Source organism: Anomaloglossus baeobatrachus, chromosome 3, assembly GCF_048569485.1.
Source record: "Anomaloglossus baeobatrachus isolate aAnoBae1 chromosome 3, aAnoBae1.hap1, whole genome shotgun sequence".
Taxonomy (NCBI): Eukaryota; Metazoa; Chordata; class Amphibia; order Anura; family Aromobatidae; genus Anomaloglossus; species Anomaloglossus baeobatrachus.
Genome location: NC_134355.1, coordinates 653,551,371 through 653,577,111, shown reverse-complemented (window position 1 = coordinate 653,577,111; position 25,741 = coordinate 653,551,371). Strand labels below are relative to the sequence as shown.

The following is a 25,741-nucleotide window of genomic DNA, read 5'->3' as shown; positions in this document are numbered from 1 at the left end:
CGTTTGACCTTGTACATTCTTCAAACCTCGATGTTTTGTAGGTCAAGTAAAACCAGTTTCAGTACCAAGGACAGAGGACACATTTATGTTGCTTCTGTTCTGGTCTACGGGTCTCATAGCCAAAGTAATTTACACTGGAGATCATATATATAAAGGGATCTTTGGAAAAAGTATTTCTAAAGACTCATTATAATATACTAATGAGGCCAGGGACTGGTCGAAAAAGCTTAGTTCCCTTCGCTAGTCTGCCCCCTTAGCATTTAAGTACACCCCTGTGGGTGTACTAACATGGTAATGATTTCGCAGCATCAGAGGCATGGTTGCTCTCACCGCTCTCTGCTGCCACCGCGCCCGACGCTGTGTTCATGATTAGTTATGGGTGATCCCGACCTGTAAAGATCGGGGATCTTACCGATCACGTAGTGATTGTGTACACGATCCCGATCACGAGCTTTCCTGGGAAGCCTGTGTTACAGATCGGGTCCAGGGGCTGTAAACAAATCTCACATTATTAGAAAACATTATGATCATACTTACAGGTCCTGAGACGCGTCCTGCAGACTCTGTCTCCCGGCCACTTCTGCTTCCGAGTCCGATCATTGCTGTGCCGCCGATAACCAGCACTGACTTACAGAACCTTCAATGACGTCATAGCCATGTGACCAGTCTGGTGTGAATGTTGTACAGACATTGGCTTACAGACTGGTCACATGACTATGACGTTATTGAAGGTCCTTTTAACTGAACTTTGACTGCCACTGTGTGATTGTCGCATCACGGCGCACAATCACCCCACATTTCCATGCAGCTGAGGTGCTCCTGTCCAGAGATTGTCAGGCCGTGTGAGCTGATGTCAATGCGAGACTGCACGAGTCATACCCTCAGTGTCAGGCGATGTACAGAGCGATGTAGCAGAGCTGACAATGCTCTCTGCTTCTCAATGTGTAAAGAATGTGTCTGGACAGAGTGATGAAGAAGAGTTGACATTGCTGTCCCTGTGGATTACGTCGGAGTAAGGATTTTTTTATAATAAAGATGGACCCGCTCCTGTGTGGAGATTGTGCGCCGTGATGCAACACACGCACAATGACAGTCAAAGTTCAGTTAAAAGGACCTTGGATTACGTCATAGTCATGTGATCAGTCTGTAAGCCAATGTCTGTATAACATTCACACCAGACTGGTCACATGGTTATGACGTCATTGAAGGTCTTGTAAGTCAGTGCTGGTTATCGGCGGCACGGCGGACTCGGAAGCAGAAGTGGTTGGGAGACAGAGTCTGCAGAACGCATCATGGGATCTGTAAGTATAATGACAATGTTTATTATTAACTATATTCTTTATTTTACAGCCCCACCCACCCCATCCCATAAATGTAAATCCTGAGATTGGTGATTGGACGCAAGATCGTGTTATCTCGATCCCAATCTCAATCGGGCGAGGCTCCCATTCCCAAACATCGCGGGGGATCGCCCATCACTATTCATGATCAGAAGACCCGGACTTGCAGTCATGCGCACTATGAAGCCGGGTATACGTGTCACGGCTTCAAACTGGTGTAGTGCGCATGACCGGAAGTCTGAGGACATTCTAATCTTGCTCACTGAGCCAAAAAACAGCCGAGAGGTGAGAGTGACCAGTGGTCCACCGATCATTTTAGTGATGAATGTAAGTTTAATTTTTTGGGGTCTGATGGGAAACATTATGTTCGTCGCCAAACTGTGAAAAGACTGAACTCAAAGTGTGTTAAGAAGTCAGTGAAAGGTCGTGGAGAAAATGTCATGGTTTGGGGAATGTTTTCTGCAGCAAGAGTTGAACTTCTCATACAGCTACATGGCAGAGTGACTGCAAGTGAGTATCAGAACCTTCTTCAACAACTCGTGGTTTCTTAAGGGGGCTTTACACGCTGCGACATCGCTAGCGATTGCTAGCGATGTCGAGCGCGATAGCACCCGCCCCCGTCGTTGGTGCGATATATGGTGATCGCTACCGTAGCGAACATTATCGCTACCGGCAGCGTCACACGCACATACCTTGTCAGCGATGTCGCTGTGACCGCCGAACAATCCCTCCCTCAAGGGGGAGGTGCGTTCGGCATCATAGCGACGTCACTGCAGCATCACTAAGCGGTTGGCCAGTAAAAGCGGAGGGGCAGAGATGAGCGGGACGTAACATCCCGCCCACCTCCTTCCTTCCGCATTGCTGGTGGACGCAGGTGAGGAGATGTTCATCGCTCCTGCGGTGTCACACATAGCGATGTGTGATGCCGTAGGAATGACGATTAACATCGTACCTGTGGCAGCAGTGATATTAAGGAAAGGAGCGACGTGTCAATGATCACCGTTTTTGAACGATTTTGCGATCGTTGATCATCGCTCATTGGTGTCACACGCTGCGATGTCGCTACCGGCGCCGGATGTGCGTCACTAACGATGTAACCCCGACGATATATTGGTTGCGATGTCGCAGCGTGTAAAGCACCCTTTACTTGCATTCATCACACTATGAGTCAACAATTTTCATGCAGGATAAGGTCCCCTGTCACACAGCAAAATGGGAAAGCAGTTCCTTGAAACAGAAAACATTGAAACAATGAAATGCCCAGCACTAAGGCGGGCTTTGCACGCTGCGACATCGCAGGCCGATGCTGCGCTGCCGAGCGCGATAGTCCCCGCCCCCGTCGCAGCGGCGATATCCTTGTGATAACTGCCGTAGCGAACATTATCGCTACGGCAGCTTCACATGGACTCACCTGTCCTGCGACCGTCGCTCTGACCGGCAGCCCGCCTCCTTATTAAGGGGGCGGGTCGTATGGCGTCACTGCGACATCACACGGCAGGCGGCCAATAGGAGCGGAGGGGCGGAGATCAGCGGGATGTAAACATCCCGCCCACCTCCTTCCTTCCGCATATCCTACGGAAGCTGCAGTGATGCCGGTAGGAGATGTTCCTCGCTCCTGCGGCTTCACACACAGAGATGTGTGCTGCCGCAGGAACGAGGAACAACATCGGACCATCGCGTCAGCGTAATCATGGATTACGCCGACGCTGCACCGATGATACGATTACGACGCTTTTGCGCTCGTTAATCGTATCATCTAGGCTTTACACACTACGATGTCGCATGCGATGCCGGATGTGCATCACTTTCAATTTGACCCCACCGACATCGCACCTGCGATGTCGTAGTGTGCAAAGCCCGCCTAAGGGTACTTTCACACTTGCGTTATTTTCCTTCCGTTACAATCCGCCCTTTTGGGAAACAGCGGAATCCGTTAACGGATTCCGCTGTTTCCCATAGACTTGTATGGGTGACGGATTGTACCAAAAGGAGCTGCGTTGCTTCCGCTGGGCGACGCTCCGTTGCTTCCGCCCAGCGGGAGCAACGCAGCATGTAACGTTATTTTGAGCAGCGGAATCCTCTGGATTTCACTGCGCATGCTCTTTTTTTTTTTTTTTTTTTTTTTTTTTTTTAAATCAAACTTTATTTTGGCTCGCGGTGGCCGAACGTTCAGCTGAGCGCCCGGCTGCCGGCAAGCGACAGCGCTCAGCTGAATGACCGGCCACCAGCATGCCCGGCCGCCGGCAAGTCACAGCGCTCAGCTGAGCGCCCGCCCGCCGGCATGCCCGGGCGCCGGCAAGTGACAGCGATCAGCTGATCACCCGGCGGCCGGCTGCAGGGAGCGATCAGCTGATCACCCGGCGGCCGGCTGCAGGGAGCGATCAGCTGATCACCCGGCGGCCGGCTGCAGGGAGCGATCAGCTGATCACCCGGCGGCCGGCTGCAGGGAGCGATCAGCTGATCACCCGGCGGCCGGCTGCAGGGAGCGATCAGCTGATCACCCGGCGGCCGGGAGCGATCAGCTGATCACCCGGCGGCCGGCTACAGGGAGCGATCAGCTGATCACCCGGCGGCCGGCTGCAGGGAGCGATCAGCTGATCACCCGGCGGCCGGGAGCGATCAGCTGATCACCCGGCGGCCGGGAGCGATCAGCTGATCACCCGGCGGCCGGGAGCGATCAGCTGATCACCCGGCAGCCGGCTGCAGGGAGCGATCAGCTGATCACCCGGCAGCCGGGAGCGATCAGCTGATCACCCGGCGGCCGGCTACTGGGAGCAATCAGCTGATCACCCAGCGGCCGGCTGCAGGGAACGATCAGCTGATCGTTCACTATAGTCTGCCGCTGGTAAAACCGGGAAAAAAAAAAAAAAAAAATCAAAACGAATTGCGTTGTTTTGCAGCATCCGTTGCATCCGTTGTGTCACTATATGCAACACATCCGTTGCATCCGTTACACAACGCAATGCAACGGATACCGTTCAACGCAAGTGTGAAAGTAGCCTTAGTCCTGATCTAAACCCAATAGAAAACCTCTGAAAAATCCTTGGTGACAAAGTTATGGCCAAGAAACCCACAACAGTCAAAGAACTGTGGGAGAGACTGGAAGAAGAGTGGACCAAAATCCCACCAGAGCAGTGTGAGAGACTAGTGATGTCCTGTGGCCACAGATGTGTTGGAGTCATTCACAGCGACGGCCGGTGCACGTCCTACTGATTGTGACTGTTGTTACCTTCAGAAAATTAACTGATAATCTTTCTCTGTGCTACAGTCATTTCTGTTCTCTAATTATCATCATCCCGTTTTGGGAAAAATAAAGGTTTTATGTTGATAAACTTTGGATCTTTTGTAAAACGCCGCTCTAGTGGTATGGTGCACCCCTTACACAAAAACCTTCTAATGTTGATCAATGTAGATTACATTATTTCTGAAAAAGCAAGTGTCATACATTGTTCTCTAATTTTGATCTTCAGTGTATATACAAATACCTTAGAGAAGCCTAAGGGGCACTTTGCACGCTGCAACATCGCAAGACGATGCTGCGATGTCGAGCGCGATAGTCCCCGCCCCCGTCGCAGCAGCGATATCTTGTGATTGCTGGTGTAGCGAACATTATCACTACGACAGCTTTACATTCACTCACCTGCCCTGCGACGTCGCTCTGGCCGGCGATCCGCCTCCTTCCTAAGGGGGCGGGTCGTTCGGCGTCACAGCGACGTCACACGGCAGGCGGCCAATAGCAGCGGAGGGGCGGAGATGAGCGGGACGTAAACATCCCGCCCACCTCCTTCCTTCCGCATTGCAGCCGGGATGCAGGTAGGAGATGTTCCTCGCTCCTGCGGCTTCACACACAGCGATGTGTGCTGCCGCAGGAACGAGGAACAACATCGTACCTGTCACTGCAGCGGCATTATGGAAATGTCGGACCCTACACCGATCATACGATAACGACGCTTTTGCGCTCGTTAAACGTATCAAAAAGGATTTGCACACTACGATATCGACTGCGACGCCGGATGTGACCCCACCGACATCGCACCTGCGATGTCGTAGTGTGCAAAGCCCGCCTAAATCTAATTACTGTAATATACCCTGTAGGCTGTATATATTCTTTACACTAGATAATATAGTCTTGCTTTGCGTTCTTGAAGTCTTTACCTGTAAGATCTCATTTCCTTTGGTATTCTAGTTAGACATAATAATATATATTATCTCTTCCTATGGCCTTCTCTCATCTGTGCTACTCAATTATTATAATTTGTCATTTAATGCTGTGAAATAGGATTCAATCTGTCTCACTGGATAACTTCATCCTAAATCTCTGTCCATTAGTTGGCCAGGTTACATGTCATTGTCACATTGCCAAGTCAGCTCATGGGCAAGTAAAGACACCCTTATTCATTAGATCCGGAGACAGTCTTTATGGAAGCCCCAACTGACCCATGACAGCATGTTAGCTGAGGAGAAGGGCAGACCTGATGGATTTCAACATGTCAAAAAAGTTTGGTGGCAAATTGTGTTTCTCCACCAGATGGAAAAAAAATGCTTGGTCAGTTGTGTTGAGCGGACACTACCATGCTCGGGTGCTCAGTACTCGTAACTAGTGATGAGCGGGCACTACCATGCTCGGGTCTCGTAACTAGTGATGAGCGGGCACTACCATGCTCGGGTGCTCGGTACTCGTAACTAGTGATGAGCGGGCACTACCATGCTCAGGTACTCGGTACTCGTAACTAGTGATGAGTGGGCACTACCATGCTCAGGTACTCGGTACTCGTAACTAGTGATGAGCGGGCACTACCATGCTCGGGTGCTCGGTACTCGTAACTAGTGATGAGCGGACACTACCATGCTCGGGTGCTCGGTACTCGTAACTAGTGATGAGCGGGCACTACCATGCTCGGGTGCTCGGTACTCGTAACTAGTGATGAGCGGGCACTACCATGCTCGGGTGCTCGGTACTCGTAACTAGTGATGAGCGGACACTACCATGCTCGGGTGCTCGGTACTCGTAACTAGTGATGAGCGGACACTACCATGCTCGGGTGCTCGGTACTCGTAACTAGTGATGAGCGGGCATTACCATGCTCGGGTGCTCGGTACTCATACCTAGTGATGAGCGGGCACTACCATGCTCGGGTGCTCGGTACTCATACCTAGTGATGAGCGGGCACTACCATGCTTGGGTGCTCGGTACTCGTAACTAGTGACGAGCGGGCACTACCATGCCCAGGTGCTCTGTACTCATAACTAGTGATGAGCGAGCACTACCATGCTCAGGTGCTCAGTACTCGTAACTAGTGATGAGCGGGCACTACCATGCTCGGTGCTCGGTACTCATAACTAGTGATGAGCGAGCACTACCATGCTCAGGTGCTCAATACTTGTAACTAGTGATGAGCGGGCACTACCATGCTCAGTTGCTCGGTACTGGTAACTAGTGATGAGCGAGCACTGCCATGCTCAGGTGCTCAGTACTCATAACTAGTGATGAGCAGGCACTGCCATGCTCAGTTGCTCAGTACTCATAACTAGTGATGAGCGAGCACTACCATGCTCTGGTGCTCGGTACTCATAACTAGTGATGAGCGAGCACTACCATGCTCTGGTGCTCAGTACTCGTAACTAGTGATGAGCGGGCACTACCATGCTCCGGTGCTCTTTACTTGTAACTAGTGATGCGTGAGCACTACCATGCTCAGGTGCTCAGTACTCATAACTAGTGATGAGCGGGCACTACCATGCTCAGGTGCTCAGTACTCATAACTAGTGATGAGCGGGCACTACCATGCTCTGGTGCTCGGTACTCATAACTAGTGATGAGCGAGCACTACCATGCTCTGGTGCTCAGTACTCGTAACTAGTGATGAGCGGGCACTACCATGCTCCGGTGCTCTTTACTTGTAACTAGTGATGCGTGAGCACTACCATGCTCAGGTGCTCAGTACTCATAACTAGTGATGAGCGGGCACTACCATGCTCAGGTGCTCAGTACTCATAACTAGTGATGAGCGGGCACTACCATGCTCAGGTGCTCGGTACTCATAACTAGTGATGAGCGGGCACTACCATGCTCCGGTGCTCTTTACTTGTAACTAGTGATGCGTGAGCACTACCATGCTCAGGTGCTCTGTACTCTTAATGAGTAGTCTGAAGCTTGGACAGGCGCCACTCATGCATCAAGTTTAATGGAAGTCAATTTGAAGCTCAAGCATTTTTCCATAAGATCTTCTGAAAAAATGCTTGACTTCCACATTGACTTCTATTATACTCCGTACATGAGTCGAACTTGTCCGAGCTTCAAACTGCTCGTTACGAATACCAAGCACCCATTCAAGCTAGTGCTCCTCATCACTAGTTACGAGTACCGAGCACCCGAGCATGGTAGTGCCCGCTCATCACTAGTTACGAGTACTGAGCACCCGAGCATGGTAGTGCCCGCTCATCACTAGTTACGAGTACAGAGCACCCGAGCATGGTAGTGCCCGCTCATCACTAGTTACGAGTACTGAGCACCCGAGCATGGTAATGCCCGCTCATCACTAGTTACGAGTACAGAGCACCCAAGCATGGTAGTGGTCGCTCATCACTAGTTACGAGTACCGAGCACCCGAGCATGGTAGTGCCCGCTCATCACTAGTTACGAGTACCGAGCACCCGAGCATGGTAGTGCTCGCTCATCACTAGTTACGAGTACAGAGCACCCAAGCATGGTAGTGCTCGCTCATCACTAGTTACGAGTACAGAGCACCCAAGCATGGTAGTGCTCGCTCATCACGAGGTACAAGTACAGAGCACCCGAGCATGGTAGTGCCCGCTCATCACTAGTTACGAGTACCGAGCACCCGAGCATGGTAGTGCCCGCTCATCACTAGTTACGAGTACTGAGCACCCGAGCATGGTAGTGCCCGCTCATCACTAGTTACGAGTACAGAGCACCCAAGCATGGTAGTGCTCGCTCATCACTAGTTACGAGTACAGAGCACCCAAGCATGGTAGTGCTCGCTCATCACGAGGTACCAGTACAGAGCACCCGAGCATGGTAGTGCCCGCTCATCACTAGTTACGAGTACTGAGCTCCCGAGCATGGTAGTGCCCGCTCATTACTAGTTACGAGTACCGAGCACCCGAGCATGGTAGTGCCCGCTCATCACTAGTTACGAGTACTGAGCAGCTGAGCATGGTAGTGCCCGCTCATCACTAGTTACGAGTACAGAGCACCCGAGCATGGTAGTGCCCGCTCATCACTAGTTACGAGTACAGAGCACCCAAGCATGGTAGTGCTCGCTCATCACTAGTTACGAGTACAGAGCACCCAAGCATGGTAGTGCTCGCTCATCACGAGGTACAAGTACAGAGCACCCGAGCATGGTAGTGCCCGCTCATCACTAGTTACGAGTACCGAGCACCCGAGCATGGTAGTGCCCGCTCATCACTAGTTACGAGTACTGAGCACCCGAGCATGGTAGTGCCCGCTCATCACTAGTTACGAGTACAGAGCACCCAAGCATGGTAGTGCTCGCTCATCACTAGTTACGAGTACAGAGCACCCAAGCATGGTAGTGCTCGCTCATCACGAGGTACCAGTACAGAGCACCCGAGCATGGTAGTGCCCGCTCATCACTAGTTACGAGTACTGAGCTCCCGAGCATGGTAGTGCCCGCTCATTACTAGTTACGAGTACCGAGCACCCGAGCATGGTAGTGCCCGCTCATCACTAGTTACGAGTACTGAGCAGCTGAGCATGGTAGTGCCCGCTCATCACTAGTTACGAGTACTGAACACCCGAGCATGGTAGTGCCCGCTCATCACTAGTTACGAGTACTGAGCAGCTGAGCATGGTAGTGCTCGCTCATCACTAGTTACGAGTACAGAGCACCCAAGCATGGTAGTGCTCGCTCATCACTAGTTACGAGTACAGAGCACCCAAGCATGGTAGTGCTCACTCATCACTAGTTACGAGTACAGAGCACCCAAGCATGGTAGTGCCCGCTCATCACTAGTTACGAGTACCGAGCACCCGAGCATGGTGGTGCTCACTCATCACTAGTTATGAGTACCGAGCACTCGAGCATGGTAGTGCTCGCTCATCACTAGTTACGAGTACCGAGCACCCGAGCATGGTAGTGCCCGCTCATCACTAGTTACGAGTACTGAGCAGCTGAGCATGGTAGTGCCCGCTCATCACTAGTTACGAGTACTGAGCAGCTGAGCATGGTAGTGCCCGCTCATCACTAGTTACGAGTACTGAACACCCGAGCATGGTAGTGCCCGCTCATCACTAGTTACGAGTACTGAACACCCGAGCATGGTAGTGCCCGCTCATCACTAGTTACGAGTACTGAGCAGCTGAGCATGGTAGTGCTCGCTCATCACTAGTTACGAGTACAGAGCACCCAAGCATGGTAGTGCTCGCTCATCACTAGTTACGAGTACAGAGCACCCAAGCATGGTAGTGCTCACTCATCACTAGTTACGAGTACAGAGCACCCAAGCATGGTAGTGCCCGCTCATCACTATTTACGAATACGGAGCACCCAAGCATGGTAGTGCCCGCTCATCACTATTTACGAGTACGGAGCACCCGAGCATGGTGGTGCTCACTCATCACTAGTTATGAGTACCGAGCACTCGAGCATGGTAGTGCTCGCTCATCACTAGTTACGAGTACCGAGCACCCGAGCATGGTAGTGCCCGCTCATCACTAGTTACGAGTACTGAGCAGCTGAGCATGGTAGTGCCCGCTCATCACTAGTTACGAGTACTGAGCAGCTGAGCATGGTAGTGCCCGCTCATCACTAGTTACGAGTACTGAACACCCGAGCATGGTAGTGCCCGCTCATCACTAGTTACGAGTACTGAGCAGCTGAGCATGGTAGTGCCCGCTCATCACTAGTTACGAGTACTGAACACCCGAGCATGGTAGTGCCCGCTCATCACTAGTTACGAGTACAGAGCACCCGAGCATGGTAGTGCTCGCTCATCACTAGTTACGAGTACAGAGCACCCAAGCATGGTAGTGCTCGCTCATCACTAGTTACGAGTACAGAGCACCCAAGCATGGTAGTGCTCACTCATCACTAGTTACGAGTACAGAGCACCCAAGCATGGTAGTGCCCGCTCATCACTAGTTACGAGTACCGAGCACCCAAGCATGGTAGTGCCCGCTCATCACTATTTACGAGTACGGAGCACCCGAGCATGGTGGTGCTCACTCATCACTAGTTATGAGTACCGAGCACTCGAGCATGGTAGTGCTCGCTCATCACTAGTTACGAGTACCGAGCACCCGAGCATGGTAGTGCCCGCTCATCACTAGTTACGAGTACTGAGCAGCTGAGCATGGTAGTGCCCGCTCATCACTAGTTACGAGTACTGAGCAGCTGAGCATGGTAGTGCCCGCTCATCACTAGTTACGAGTACTGAACACCCGAGCATGGTAGTGCCCGCTCATCACTAGTTACGAGTACTGAGCAGCTGAGCATGGTAGTGCCCGCTCATCACTAGTTACGAGTACTGAACACCCGAGCATGGTAGTGCTCGCTCATCACTAGTTACGAGTACAGAGCACCCAAGCATGGTAGTGCTCACTCATCACTAGTTACGAGTACAGAGCACCCAAGCATGGTAGTGCCCGCTCATCACTAGTTATGAGCACTAAGCACCTGTGCATGGTAGTGCCCGCTCATCACTAGTTACGAGTACCGAGCACTCGAGCATAGTAGTTCCCGCTCATCACTAGTTACGAGTACCGAGCACCCGAGCATGGTAGTGCCCGCTCATCACTAGTTACGAGTACTGAGCAGCTGAGCATGGTAGTGCCCACTCATCACTAGTTACGAGTACTGAGCAGCTGAGTATGGTAGTGCCCGCTCATCACTAGTTACGAGTACTGAACACCCGAGCATGGTAGTGCTCGCTCATCACTAGTTACAAGTACAGAGCACCCGAGCATGGTAGTGCTCACTCATCATTAGTTATGAGCACTGAGCACCTGAGCATGGTAGTGCCCGCTCATCATTAGTTACGAGTACCGAGCACTCAAGCATAGTAGTTCCCGCTCATCACTAGTTACAAGTACCGAGCACCCGAGCATGGTAGTGCCCGCTCATCACTAGTTACGAGTACTGAGCAGCTGAGCATGGTAGTGCCCGCTCATCACTAGTTACGAGTACTGAACACCCGAGCATGGTAGTGCCCGCTCATCACTAGTTACGAGTACTGAGCACCCGAGCATGGTAGTGCTCCTCATCACTAGTTACGAGTACCGAGCACCCGAGCATGGTAGTGCCCGCTCATCACTAGTTACGAGTACTGAGCAGCTGAGCATGGTAGTGCCCGCTCATCACTAGTTACGAGTACTGAGCAGCTGAGCATGGTAGTGCCCACTCATCACTAGTTACGAGTACTGAACACCCGAGCATGGTAGTGCCCGCTCATCACTAGTTACGCGTACTGAGCAGCTGAGCATGGTAGTGCTCGCTCATCACTAGTTACGAGTACAGAACACCCAAGCATGGTAGTGCTCGCTCATCACTAGTTACGAGTACAGAGCACCCAAGAATGGTAGTGCTCACTCATCACTAGTTACGAGTACAGAGCACCCAAGCATGGTAGTGCCCGCTCATCACTAGTTACGAGTACCGAGCACCGAAGCATGGTAGTGCCCGCTCATCACTAGTTACGAGTACAGAGCACCCAAGCATGGTAGTGCTCACTCATCACTAGTTACGAGTACTGAGCACCCGAGCATGGTAGTGCTCGCTCATCACTAGTTACGAGTACCGAGCACCCGAGCATGGTAGTGCCCGCTCATCACTAGTTACGAGTACGGAGCACCCGAGCATGGTGGTGCTCACTCATCACTAGTTATGAGTACCGAGCACTCGAGCATGGTAGTGCTCGCTCATCACTAGTTACGAGTACCGAGCACCCAAGCATGGTAGTGCTCACTCATCACTAGTTACGAGTACCGAGCACCCGAGCATGGTAGTGCTCACTCATCACTAGTTATGAGCACTGAGCACCTGAGCATGGTAGTGCCCGCTCATCACTAGTTACGAGTACCGAGCACTTGTCAGGGCCAGGCGGTCGGGCAGACCCAGGAGGTGGATCCACTGGGCCGAACTCTAAGATGGTGGTAAGGAGTCCGGTAGCTGAAGCACTATGGGCAGTAGAACAGTCCGTGCCAGTGAGTGTAACGAAGAAGTCCCTGGGACCACGGAGTCACAGATGGTAGTCCGGGTGACGTAGCTCAGGTTCGGAAGCCGAGGTGGTGTCAGGCGGGGTCCGGAACCTTTGGAGCGAGATGACGGGTCACCGCAGGGATCCGAGATGGTACGGACTGTCAGATGGCAGACGGACAGCGTGCGGGGTTCGGGATTCAGCAGGACCGGATGGCGAGGCAGGATCAGCTCTAGAAGAGAGATACGTGAGTATGGCACGAAGACACAAGGAGACCTGACTCCTAGCTTGGAAAACACAAAGATCAGGCCCCGCCCTCTTGGACAATACACCCCTTTATACCCTGTACCTGTTTAGCCTCATTTCCTGTTAATGGACGCTGGCCCTTTAAGAAAGGGTCAGTGACCGCGCGCGCGCCCTAATGCGCATGCGCGCAGCCCGGGTGCCAGAAGCCAGGGAAGGAGGCTGAGAAGAGGACGCAGGGGAGCCGGCCAGGGCCTGGGAAGCCGTCGGGCGCCGCGATCGGAGACCAGGGGGCCTGGGAAGGACGGGCACCGGGGCCAAGGACCCGGGGAGCGTGGCAGGTGAGCCGGGGAGCGGGGCTGAGGACCCGGGGAGCGGAGCAGAGGACCCGGGGAGGGGAGCCAAGGACCCGGGGAGCGTGACAGTACCCCCCCCCCACGCCCCCCTCCCCGCAACCGGGACATGAAGGCACGGATCAGAGGAGTGCCCACGTTCTCCCTGGGCTCCCAGGACCTATCCTCAGGACCATACCCCTCCCAGTCCACCAGGAAGAACTGTCGACCTCGTACGGTCTTCATGGCCACGATATCCCTTACCGCATAGATGTCGTCATCGGCAATAGGTGGAGGAGCCGGGCTGGCAGCAGCGGAGAAGGGACCAAGGACAACCGGCTTGAGCAGGGAGACGTGGAACGAGTTAGGTATCCTCATCGTGGCCGGGAGCTGTAGCTTGTAGGAGACCTCATTGATCTTGCTGAGGACCTTAAACGGCCCGATGTAGCGAGGACCCAGCTTGTAGGAAGGTATCTTCAAGCGGATGTACTGGGAAGCAAGCCAGACCAGGTCACCAGGAGAGAAACACGGAGGGTCCAGACGCCTCTTGTCAGCGTGTTTCTTCATCCGCTGGGAAGCGCGTCCAAGGGACGCCTTGACAGAGTCCCAAATGGTAGCGAAGTCACGGGCTACAGTATCAGCCGCAGGGAAATCCGAAGAAGGGGATATAGGCAATGGGACGGAGGGCTGAAGTCCGTAAACGACATGGAAGGGAGATTTGGAGGACGACTCACTGATGTGGTGGTTATGTGAGAATTCAGCCCAAGGCAGAAGCGTGGACCAGTCGTCGTGATGGGCGTTGACATAGTGACGTAAGAAGGATGTCAAGATTTGATTGACCCTCTCCACTTGGCCATTAGACTGAGGATGGTATGCAGACGAAAAGTCCAGAGTTACTCCCAGATGTTTGCAGAGCGCCCTCCAGAAGCGGGAGGTGAACTGAGTTCCTCTGTCGGACACGATGTGGGATGGAAAGCCATGCAAGCGGAAGATGTGATGTATATAGGCTTCCGCGAGTTCCTGAGCAGAGGGCAGTCCAGCCATGGGGATGAAGTGAGCCATTTTGGAGAACCGGTCCACCACGACCCATATGACTGTGTGTCCAGAGGATAATGGCAAGTCCGTAATAAAATCCATCGCTATGTGTTGCCACGGAACTGAGGGTATAGGCAGAGGCAGAAGACGGCCATAGGGCAGGTGTTTGGGCGTCTTGTTCCTGGCACAAGAGGAGCAGGCAGAGACAAAAGCAGCGACGTCCGTGCGAAGGGATGGCCACCAGTAATGGCGTACAATCGCACCCCATGTTCTCTTCTGGCCTGCATGACCGGCTGTTTTTGAGGCATGACCCCAGTGTAACACTTTTTGCCTGTCAGTCTCAGAGACATAGGTCTTTCCGGGCGGTATCTGGGCCAGGGTGACAGGGGCCACCGGAATGATCTTGCTAGGAGAGATGATGGGTTGGGTAGTCTCTTCCTCCTGCTCCATGGGCATGAAAGACCTAGACAAGGCATCAGCGCGTACATTCTTGTCCGCGGGTCGGAAATGGAGCTGGAAGTCAAACCTGGCAAAGAATAGGGACCACCTGGCTTGCCGTGGGTTCAGTCGCTGAGCGGACCGCAGGTATTCCAGGTTCTTGTGGTCCGTGTAGATAATCACGGGGTACACTGCTCCTTCCAGGAGGTAGCGCCACTCCTCCAGAGCCAGTTTGACCGCCAATAGTTCTCGGTCACCGATGGTGTAATTACGTTCAGGCGCTGAGAAGCTCTTGGAGAAGAAACCGCACGTCACCATCTTGCCGGAGGAGGACTTCTGCATGAGCACTGCTCCGGCTCCCGAGGAGGAGGCATCCACCTCCAAGGTGAACTGGCGGTTTAACTCCGGACGGTGGAGTACAGGAGCGGAGGCAAATGCTCGCTTCAGTGAGCAAAACGCGGCGTCGGCCGCAGGTGACCAGTCCTTTGGATTAGCCTCCTTTTTGGTCAAAGCGGAGAGAGGAGCAGTCAGGGCAGAGAAGTGAGGGATAAACTGGCGGTAGTAGTTGGCGAATCCCAGGAACCGTTGGATTGCCTTCAGTCCAGAAGGGGGAGGCCAGTTGAGTATGGAGGAGACCTTCTTTGGATCCATCTGCAGTCCCGTGCCCGAGATGATGTATCCCAGGAAAGGGAGAGAAGACTGCTCAAAGACACACTTCTCATATTTGGCGTAGAGACGATTCTCTCTCAGTCTTTGTAGAACCAGCTGTACGTTCTCTCTGTGGGTCTGGAGGTCCGGAGAGAAGATAAGGATGTCATCCAGATAAACTACTACACAGATGTAGAGAAGGTCCCGGAAAACGTCGTTCACCAATTCTTGGAAGACTGCTGGTGCGTTACACAGGCCGAAGGGCATCACGCAGTATTCATAATGCCCATCGCGAGTATTAAACGCGGTCTTCCATTCGTCCCCAGAGCGGATACGAACTAGGTTGTAGGCACCCCGAAGATCCAGCTTGGTGAACACACGGGCTCCTCTGAGCCGGTCGAACAATTCGGGGATGAGCGGCAGAGGGTACTTGTTTTTTACGGTGATCTGATTCAGACCCCGGTAGTCGATGCATGGGCGTAGGTCACCCTCTTTCTTCTTAACGAAGAAGAAGCCTGCTCCCGCAGGAGAGGAGGATCTCCGGATGAATCCCCTTGCCAGGCTCTCTGTGATGTAGGTAGACATGGCCCTGGTTTCGGCTGGAGACAACGGATATATCCGTCCTCGAGGCGGTGTTGTTCCTGGGAGCAGGTCGATGGCACAATCGTAGGGACGGTGTGGCGGAAGCACCTCAGACTCCTTCTTGTCAAAAACGTCTGCGAAGGACCAATAGGCCGAAGGCAGTTCCGGTAGGTTCTCTGGAACCGGAGGTCGTCGGATGGGTTGTATGGACTTCAGACACTTCTCATGACAAGCAGGACCCCATTGGGTGATTTCGCCAGTACCCCAGCTGACTGATGGTTCGTGTGTCCGCAACCAGGGAAGTCCCAGCAGGATTTGATGGGACATGTGTGGAAGGACGTAGAGAGCGATGTTCTCGGTGTGCAGGGCACCGATACGCAGTTCGACCGGACTGGTGACCCAGGAGATGGTATCAGAGAGGGGTCTCCTATCCACAGAGGCAATCACTAGGGGCTTCTCGAGTGGAGTAACAGGCAGCTGGTACTTGTCCACCGTGGCCTGCTGGATGAAATTGCCTGCTGCTCCAGAGTCGAGGTATGCCTCAGCCGTGAAGCGCGTCTCTCCCGTTGACACTTGCACAGTCCACATAACCGGGTCTGAGAGAGTCCCAGCACCTAGGGTGGCCTCTCCTACCAACCCTAGGCTTTGGAGTTTCCCGGCCTTTCCGGACAGGAGCGTAGGAGGTGTGTGTCCTCTCCGCAGTAAAAGCAGAGACCCTTGGCGAGCCGCTCTGCTCGACGTTGTTCAGACTGTCGTACTCGGTCGATCTGCATGGGCTCGTGGACGGGAATCCCAGCTGTTGATGACTGAGATACGGAGGGCTTCTGTGGAGGAGAGGAATGCCGTACCGGACGTCTCTCACGAGACAGCTCTTTGGAGCGCTCCTGAAAACGAATGTCCACTCGAGTTGCTAGGGCAATCAGGGCATCTAGGGTGGAGGGCACGTCACGACCCGCCAACTCATCTTTGATGCGACTCGAGAGTCCTTCCCAGAAGGCGGCTGTTAGGGCCTCATTATTCCACCCGAGTTCTGAAGCCAAAGTGCGGAAACGGATGGCGTATTGGCCCACCGTCAGTGTTCCTTGACGTAAGCGGAGGAGGGATGAAGCAGACGCAGAGGCGCGTCCCGGCTCGTCAAAGGTGCTGCGAAAGGCCTGCAGGAACTCTTGAAGATCCTTGGTCATAGGGTCCTCCTTCTCCCACAACGGGTTCATCCACGCCAGTGCCTCGCCCTCCAGGTGAGACATGATGAAGGCGACCTTGGCTTGGTCGGAGGCAAACAGATGTGGCAGCTGCGTGAAATGGAGGGAGCATTGGTTTATAAACCCCCTGCAGGACTTGGGATCTCCGGCGTACCGGGGTGGTGAGGCCAAACGCAGTCTGGAAGCATCCGAAGAAGCAGCCACGGGAGCGGGGGGCGTGGCTTGACTAGTGGCGGCTTGGGATGTCGAAGACGTGACTGCCGCTTGTAGCGTGGTCAGGCGGGTGTCCACGGAAGTCATAAAGTTCAGCATGCGGGTCTGGACTTCACGCTGGCGTTGGAGTTCCTCTTGCAAGGCTGCTAGTGCTGCAGCGGGATCCATGGCCTGATCTTACTGTCAGGGCCAGGCGGTCGGGCAGACCCAGGAGGTGGATCCACTGGGCCGAACTCTAAGATGGTGGTAAGGAGTCCGGTAGCTGAAGCACTATGGGCAGTAGAACAGTCCGTGCCAGTGAGTGTAACGAAGAAGTCCCTGGGACCACGGAGTCACAGATGGTAGTCCGGGTGACGTAGCTCAGGTTCGGAAGCCGAGGTGGTGTCAGGCGGGGTCCGGAACCTTTGGAGCGAGATGACGGGTCACCGCAGGGATCCGAGATGGTACGGACTGTCAGATGGCAGACGGACAGCGTGCGGGGTTCGGGATTCAGCAGGACCGGATGGCGAGGCAGGATCAGCTCTAGAAGAGAGATACGTGAGTATGGCACGAAGACACAAGGAGACCTGACTCCTAGCTTGGAAAACACAAAGATCAGGCCCCGCCCTCTTGGACAATACACCCCTTTATACCCTGTACCTGTTTAGCCTCATTTCCTGTTAATGGACGCTGGCCCTTTAAGAAAGGGTCAGTGACCGCGCGCGCGCGCCCTAATGCGCATGCGCGCAGCCCGGGTGCCAGAAGCCAGGGAAGGAGGCTGAGAAGAGGACGCAGGGGAGCCGGCCAGGGCCTGGAAAGCCGTCGGGCGCCGCGATCGGAGACCAGAGGGCCTGGGAAGGACGGGCACCGGGGCCAAGGACCCGGGGAGCGTGGCAGGTGAGCCGGGGAGCGGGGCTGAGGACCCGGGGAGCGGAGCAGAGGACCCGGGGAGGGGAGCCAAGGACCCGGGGAGCGTGACAGCACTCGAGCATGGCAGTGCCCGCTCATCACTAGTTACGAGTAGCGAGCACCCGAGCATGGTAGTGCCCGCTCATCACTAGTTACGAGTACTGAGCAGCTGAGCATGGTAGTGCCCGCTCATCACTAGTTACGAGTACTGAGCAGCTGAGCATGGTAGTGCCCGCTCATCACTAGTTACGAGTACCGAGCACTCGAGCATGGCAGTGCCCGCTCATCACTAGTTACGAGTACCGAGCACTCGAGCATAGTAGTTCCCGCTCATCACTAGTTACGAGTACCGAGCACCCGAGCATGGTAGTGCCCGCTCATCACTAGTTACGAGTACTGAGCAGCTGAGCATGGTAGTGCCCACTCATCACTAGTTACGAGTACTGAGCAGCTGAGCATGGTAGTGCCCGCTCATCACTAGTTACGAGTACTGAACACCCGAGCATGGTAGTGCTCGCTCATCACTAGTTACAAGTACAGAGCACCCGAGCATGGTAGTGCTCACTCATCACTAGTTATGAGCACTGAGCACCTGAGCATGGTAGTGCCCGCTCATCACTAGTTACGAGTACCGAGCACTCAAGCATAGTAGTTGCCGCTCATCACTAGTTACGAGTACCGAGCACCCGAGCATGGTAGTGCCCGCTCATCACTAGTTACGAGTACTGAGCAGCTGAGCATGGTAGTGCCCGCTCATCACTAGTTACGAGTACTGAACACCCGAGCATGGTAGTGCCCGCTCATCACTAGTTACGAGTACTGAGCACCCGAGCATGGTAGTGCTCCTCATCACTAGTTACGAGTACCGAGCACCCGAGCATGGTAGTGCCCGCTCATCACTAGTTACGAGTACTGAGCAGCTGAGCATGGTAGTGCCCGCTCATCACTAGTTACGAGTACTGAGCAGCTGAGCATGGTAGTGCCCGCTCATCACTAGTTACGAGTACTGAACACCCGAGCATGGTAGTGCCCGCTCATCACTAGTTACGAGTACTGAGCACCCGAGCATGGTAGTGCTCCTCATCACTAGTTACGAGTACCGAGCACCCGAGCATGGTAGTGCCCGCTCATCACTAGTTACGAGTACTGAGCAGCTGAGCATGGTAGTGCCCGCTCATCACTAGTTACGAGTACTGAGCAGCTGAGCATGGTAGTGCCCGCTCATCACTAGTTACGAGTACTGAACACCCGAGCATGGTAGTGCCCGCTCATCACTAGTTACGAGTACTGAGCAGCTGAGCATGGTAGTGCTCGCTCATCACTAGTTACGAGTACAGAGCACCCAAGCATGGTAGTGCTCACTCATCACTAGTTACGAGTACAGAGCACCCAAGCATGGTAGTGCCCGCTCATCACTAGTTACGAGTACCGAGCACCGAAGCATGGTAGTGCCCGCTCATCACTAGTTACGAGTACAGAGCACCCAAGCATGGTAGTGCTCGCTCATCACTAGTTACGAGTACCGAGCACCCGAGCATGGTAGTGCCCGCTCATCACTAGTTACGAGTACGGAGCACCCGAGCATGGTGGTGCTCACTCATCACTAGTTATGAGTACCGAGCACTCGAGCATGGTAGTGCTCGCTCATCACTAGTTACGAGTACCGAGCACCCAAGCATGGTAGTGCTCACTCATCACTAGTTACGAGTACCGAGCACCCGAGCATGGTAGTGCTCACTCATCACTAGTTATGAGCACTGAGCACCTGAGCATGGTAGTGCCCGCTCATCACTAGTTACGAGTACCGAGCACTCGAGCATGGCAGTGCCCGCTCATCACTAGTTACGAGTACCGAGCACCCGAGCATGGTAGTGCCCGCTCATCACTAGTTACGAGTACTGAGCAGCTGAGCATGGTAGTGCCCGCTCATCACTAGTTACGAGTACTGAACACCCGAGCATGGTAGTGCCCGCTCATCACTAGTTACGAGTACTGAGCACCCGAGCATGGTAGTGCTCCTCATCACTAGTTACGAGTACCGAGCACCCGAGCATGGTAGTGCCCGCTCATCACTAGTTACGAGTACTGAGCAGCTGAGCATGGTAGTGCCCGCTCATCACTACTTACGAGTACTGAGCAGCTGAGCATGGTAGTGCCCGCTCATCACTAGTTACGAGTACTGAACACCCGAGCATGGTAGTGCCCGCTCATCACTAGTTACGAGTACTGAGCAGCTGAGCATGGTAGTGCCCGCTCATCACTAGTTACCAGTACTGAGCACCCGAGCATGGTAGTGCTCGCTCATCATTAGTTACGAGTACAGAGCACCCAAGCATGGTAGTGCTCACTCATCACTAGTTACAAGTACAGAGCACCCAAGCATGGTAGTGCCCGCTCATCACTAGTTACGAGTACCGAGCACCGAAGCATGGTAGTGCCCGCTCATCACTAGTTACGAGTACAGAGCACCCAAGCATGGTAGTGCTCACTCATCACTAGTTACGAGTACAGAACACCCAAGCATGGTAGTGCTCGCTCATCACTAGTTACGAGTACCGAGCACCCGAGCATGGTAGTGCCCGCTCATCACTAGTTACGAGTACAGAGCACCCGAGCATGGTAGTGCCCGCTCATCACTAGTTACGAGTACGGAGCACCCGAGCATGGTGGTGCTCACTCATCACTAGTTATGAGTACCGAGCACTCGAGCATGGTAGTGCTCGCTCATCACTAGTTACGAGTACCGAGCACCCAAGCATGGTAGTGCTCACTCATCACTAGTTACGAGTACCGAGCACCCGAGCATGGTAGTGCTCACTCATCACTAGTTATGAGCACTGAGCACCTGAGCATGGTAGTGCCCGCTCATCACTAGTTACGAGTACCGAGCACTCGAGCATGGCAGTTCCCGCTCATCACTAGTTACGAGTACCGAGCACCCGAGCATGGTAGTGCCCGCTCATCACTAGTTACGAGTACTGAGCAGCTGAGCATGGTAGTGCCCGCTCATCACTAGTTACGAGTACTGAGCAGCTGAGCATGGTAGTGCCCGCTCATCACTAGTTACGAGTACCGAGCACTCGAGCATGGCAGTGCCCGCTCATCACTAGTTACGAGTACCGAGCACTCGAGCATAGTAGTTCCCGCTCATCACTAGTTACGAGTACCGAGCACCCGAGCATGGTAATGCCCGCTCATCACTAGTTACGAGTACTGAGCAGCTGAGCATGGTAGTGCCCACTCATCACTAGTTACGAGTACTGAGCAGCTGAGCATGGTAGTGCCCGCTCATCACTAGTTACGAGTACTGAACACCCGAGCATGGTAGTGCTCGCTCATCACTAGTTACAAGTACAGAGCACCCGAGCATGGTAGTGCTCACTCATCACTAGTTATGAGCACTGAGCACCTGAGCATGGTAGTGCCCGCTCATCACTAGTTACGAGTACCGAGCACTCAAGCATAGTAGTTCCCGCTCATCACTAGTTACGAGTACCGAGCACCCGAGCATGGTAGTGCCCGCTCATCACTAGTTACGAGTACTGAGCAGCTGAGCATGGTAGTGCCCGCTCATCACTAGTTACGAGTACAGAGCACCCAAGCATGGTAGTGCTCGCTCATCACTAGTTACGAGTACAGAGCACCCAAGCATGGTAGTGCCCGCTCATCACTAGTTACGAGTACCGAGCACCCGAGCATGGTAGTGCCCGCTCATCACTATTTACGAGTACCGAGCACCCGAGCATGGTAGTGCTCACTCATCACTAGTTATGAGCACTGAGCACCTGAGCATAGTAGTTCCCGCTCATCACTAGTTATGAGTACAGAGCACCCGAGCATGGTAGTGCCCGCTCATCACTAATGGTCAGTTAAGGTCCATGTGTTCATCCTGACCTTTGGCTTCATGGATTTGCTATGATTGAAAAAACCAATCAAATCAAACAATAAATAAACAATAAAATCTATTTTAAAATCTCTTACTAAATTGTGTATACAGCTCCAATGTAGCCCCATATGTCTCCATGGTTACAGATTAGGAGCATACCCTGTGTAGTCTGATGCTGCACTCACTCTTGTTTGTTCTCTAATTCTTGCTCACATTTATTGACATTTTGTCCACAGGCACGAATGACACGTAAAGCAGGATGGCGACCAATAAAAGTTTCTTCGGCAGCGAGGGCTTACTTCCGTTATTCGACAGGGGCGAAGAAGACATTTTTCAATCTAAGCTGTCAAAGGAGGCTGATATTGTTGCTGCTTTATACCTGACAGTCATTGGTAAGTCAATAGTGCTAATATTCTGTCTGCCAGTTTTATGTAGAGCTCACATTCTTTAAAGGTGCTGTGTGTCATGGTCTATGCTTGGCCCAGTCGCTGCTGAGCCATAACATGTATCCTCTCCTGGGGGTACTGGTCTCATGGGAGGGGCTTGTTGGCTTCTGTCTCATTCGGGAGGTCAGGCCACCATATCTTGGTGCTACTACCTCCGTAACTGCCAGTAATAGTCCTGATCTACAACGTGCGTGTCTGGCTTCCATAAGTGTACACTGTGATCCATGCTTCCTCTCAGCTACCTTGTCCTGACCTGTGTCCTCCCTGTACCGCTCGTCCGCCCCGTTCCCCTGACTCCCCGATTCTCTCCTGTGTCTCCTCTACCCTGTCTGTCTTACCCCAGTCCCGGCCTGTGACTTCCCCGCCCCCGCTTGTAGTTTTGATCTCCCGACTCCTGACCTTGATTAATATTCCTGACTTCGGCTCCATTTCTCCCTTCTGTAATTTACTAGACCTCCTGGTATTCGACCCCTGGCTTCCACTTGACCACGACTTGCTTTTTCGTATTGATGAGACATCCTGATTCTGACTTGGCTTACTGACTACTCTATTGTATTCTATCGCCCTCTAGTGGGTTTGTCTGCTTACTGCATATTGGAGCTGTCTCTCCAGCTAGCTTCACGGCCCCCACTAGAGTAGCTTGTTGCCTGTGCAGTCTATCAGAGGTTATGTCATGCCCCACTTTCGAAATATGATCCGGTGACCTCTTACTCCATGATTGGTTGCCCTGTTTGCTGAGCTATGTCCCATTTCCTCTAGGGCCTAACGCTAGTGGTTAGGGCAAATCTAAGACAGCGCAATCAGTATTCTGTGGACAGTGCACTGTAAGATTTACCCTCAGTGCTTTGCGAAAGTCTTCATGCCTGCTTTGTTATTTTTTGTGTTTTGCTACCTCAAAACCTGGAATTTCACAGGTTTTCTTTGAGGGTTTGCATCAGTTCATGTAAAGAGCATGCCTACAACTGTGAACATTTGTTTTTCATGTTATTGTGAAGCAAAGAACAAATAAAGTGTGCATAAGTATTCAACCCCGTAAAGTCAGTACTTTGTAAAGCCTCCATTTGAGGCAATTACAGCTGAGAGTTGCTTTGGATAAGTCTCTATGAGCTTTCCACATTTTGCCTATTCCACAAGGCAAAACTGCCCCAGCTCCTTCAAGTTAGATGGTTTCCTCTGGTGAACAGCAATCTTCAAGTCTGATCTCAGATTCTTAGTTGGATTAAGCTTTGGACTCTGACTAGGCCACTCCAATACATTTACAGATTTCCTCTTAACAACTGGAGTGTTGCTTGGGGTCATTGTCTTGTTAGAAGGTGAGCCTCTTGTCCCAGTCTCAAATCACTGACAGATGGAAAAAGGTTTTGCTGAAGAATATCCCTCTATTTCACAGCATCCATCTTCCCTTTGACTTGGACCATTTTCCCTATTCCTGTTGTCAAACAACATCCCCACAGCATGATGCTGCCACCACCATGTTTCACTGTGGGGATGGTGTTCTTGGGGTGATGAGCTATGTTGGTTTGCAACCACACATAGCATTTATCTTGGTAGCCAAAAAGTTCAATTTTGTCTCATCTCACCACAGCACCTTCCTCCATACATTTGGGGAGTCTCCCACATGTCTTTTGGCAAACTCAAAATGAGACTTCCCATTTTTGACTATAAGTAAAGGCTTTTTATGGTCTCTCTTCCATGAAGGCTCACTTCTATGGAGTATACGGCTTATTGTGGTCATATGGACAGATACTCTAGTCTCTGCTTGTGAACCTGTGCACCTTCTTCAGAGTTACCTTTGGTCTCTGTGCTGCCTCTCTGTTTAATGCCCTCCTTGCCTGGGCTGAGAGTTTTGGTGGTGGCCCTCTCTTGGCAGGTTTATTGAGGTACCATGTTCTTTCCATTTGATGGTCATGGATTTGTTGGTGCTCCAGGGGATCAGCAAAGATTAGGATATTTTTAGAACCCACCCCTGACTATTACTTCTCAACAACTTTATCTCTGCCTTGTTTGTAGATCTCCTTATTCTTCATGGTGTTGTTTGTAGAGGTCCTTGGTCTTCATGGTGTTGTTTGGAGATCTCCTTGGTCTTCATGGTGGTGTTTGGAGATCTCCATGGTCTTCATGGTGGTGTTTGGAGATCTCCTTGGTCTTCATGGTGTTGTTTGGCGATCTTCTTGGTCTTCATGGTGTTGTTTGGAGAGATCCTTGGTCTTCATGGTGTTGTTTGGAGATCTCCTTGGTCTTCATGGTGATGTTTGGAGATCTCCTTGGTCTTCATGGTGTTGTTTGGAGCTCTCCTTGGTCTTCATGGTGTTGTTTGGAGATCTCCTTGGTCTTCATGGTGTTGTTTGGAGATCTCCTTGGTCTTCTTGGTGTTGTTTGGTTAGTGGAGCCTGTTGATTAATGATGTTGCAGCCTCTGTGGCCTTTCAGTAAAGGTGTGTATATACTAACAGACCACGGGGCACTTAGATTGCACACAGGTGGACTTCCTCTACTAAGCATGTGGCTTATGAAGGTAGTTGTTACACCACAAAGTTTTAAGAGCTTCATAGCACAAGGGGTGATTACATATGCACATGAGAATTTGAATTTATTGTATCCCATAAATTTATTTTTTTTACTACATCTTTCTTACTTCACTTCCCCAACTTAGACTATTTATTACTGATGCATCACACACACAAATCGGATTACAAAACTATTTTAAAACTGGTTGTAATGTAAAAAAATAGGTAAAAAGTGAAGGTGTGTGTGTGGGGGGAGGGGGGATACTTTTGCAAGCCACTGCATAAACAAACTTTATGTACCTCTCTCTTTACAAGTAGATCTTCTTAAATAAATGCATGGTTCCGTTTTAGTGGGGCATCCATGTGGAGGTCTCTTTCTAGATGCTTTTGGTGGCAGAATGCTCATAAGGAAATTGAAGAGTATGTCCGTAATTGCAGACTGTGCCAGGGCTAAGACTTCTCCCGCCAACGGGAGTGGCAGCGAGTGTAAGAAAATCCCAGAGATTGGCAGCGTTGTTATCTGACAGTTCCCTGTTTCTGCAGCTGCAGACTCTAGGACCCTGGGAATCAGTCAGTTTTTCCTCTCTGTTGCCAGCCTCTGACTCCCTTTATAAACCTCACCCTGGGGATATTTGGGTGCAGTTTATATTTTGCTCCTGACTGAACTGTGAAGAAGTTTTGACTTTTTTGTTGCTCTAGACTCCTGTGATTGCTGCAACGCAGATAAATGTTGTCTTTTGCTATCTACCAGGGCTCTGTTGATAGCTGTTATGTTTCCCCTGTATTGTTGTTTCCTTGTGT

At 52.3% G+C, this 25,741-nt stretch overlaps 1 protein-coding gene across 2 annotated transcripts in view; it reads left to right on the top strand.

Annotated features, from left to right (window-relative positions):
• Nucleotides 1-25,741, top strand: part of OPN5 (opsin 5) — a 142,987-nt gene that overhangs the window by 80,129 nt on the left and 37,117 nt on the right. For both annotated transcript variants that reach the window (XM_075338805.1, XM_075338804.1), the window contains exon 2: nucleotides 22,225-22,380. In XM_075338805.1, the coding sequence (XP_075194920.1) occupies nucleotides 22,248-22,380 (133 nt within the window). In that variant the 5' untranslated portion in view covers nucleotides 22,225-22,247. The remainder of the gene's footprint in view (nucleotides 1-22,224; nucleotides 22,381-25,741) is intronic.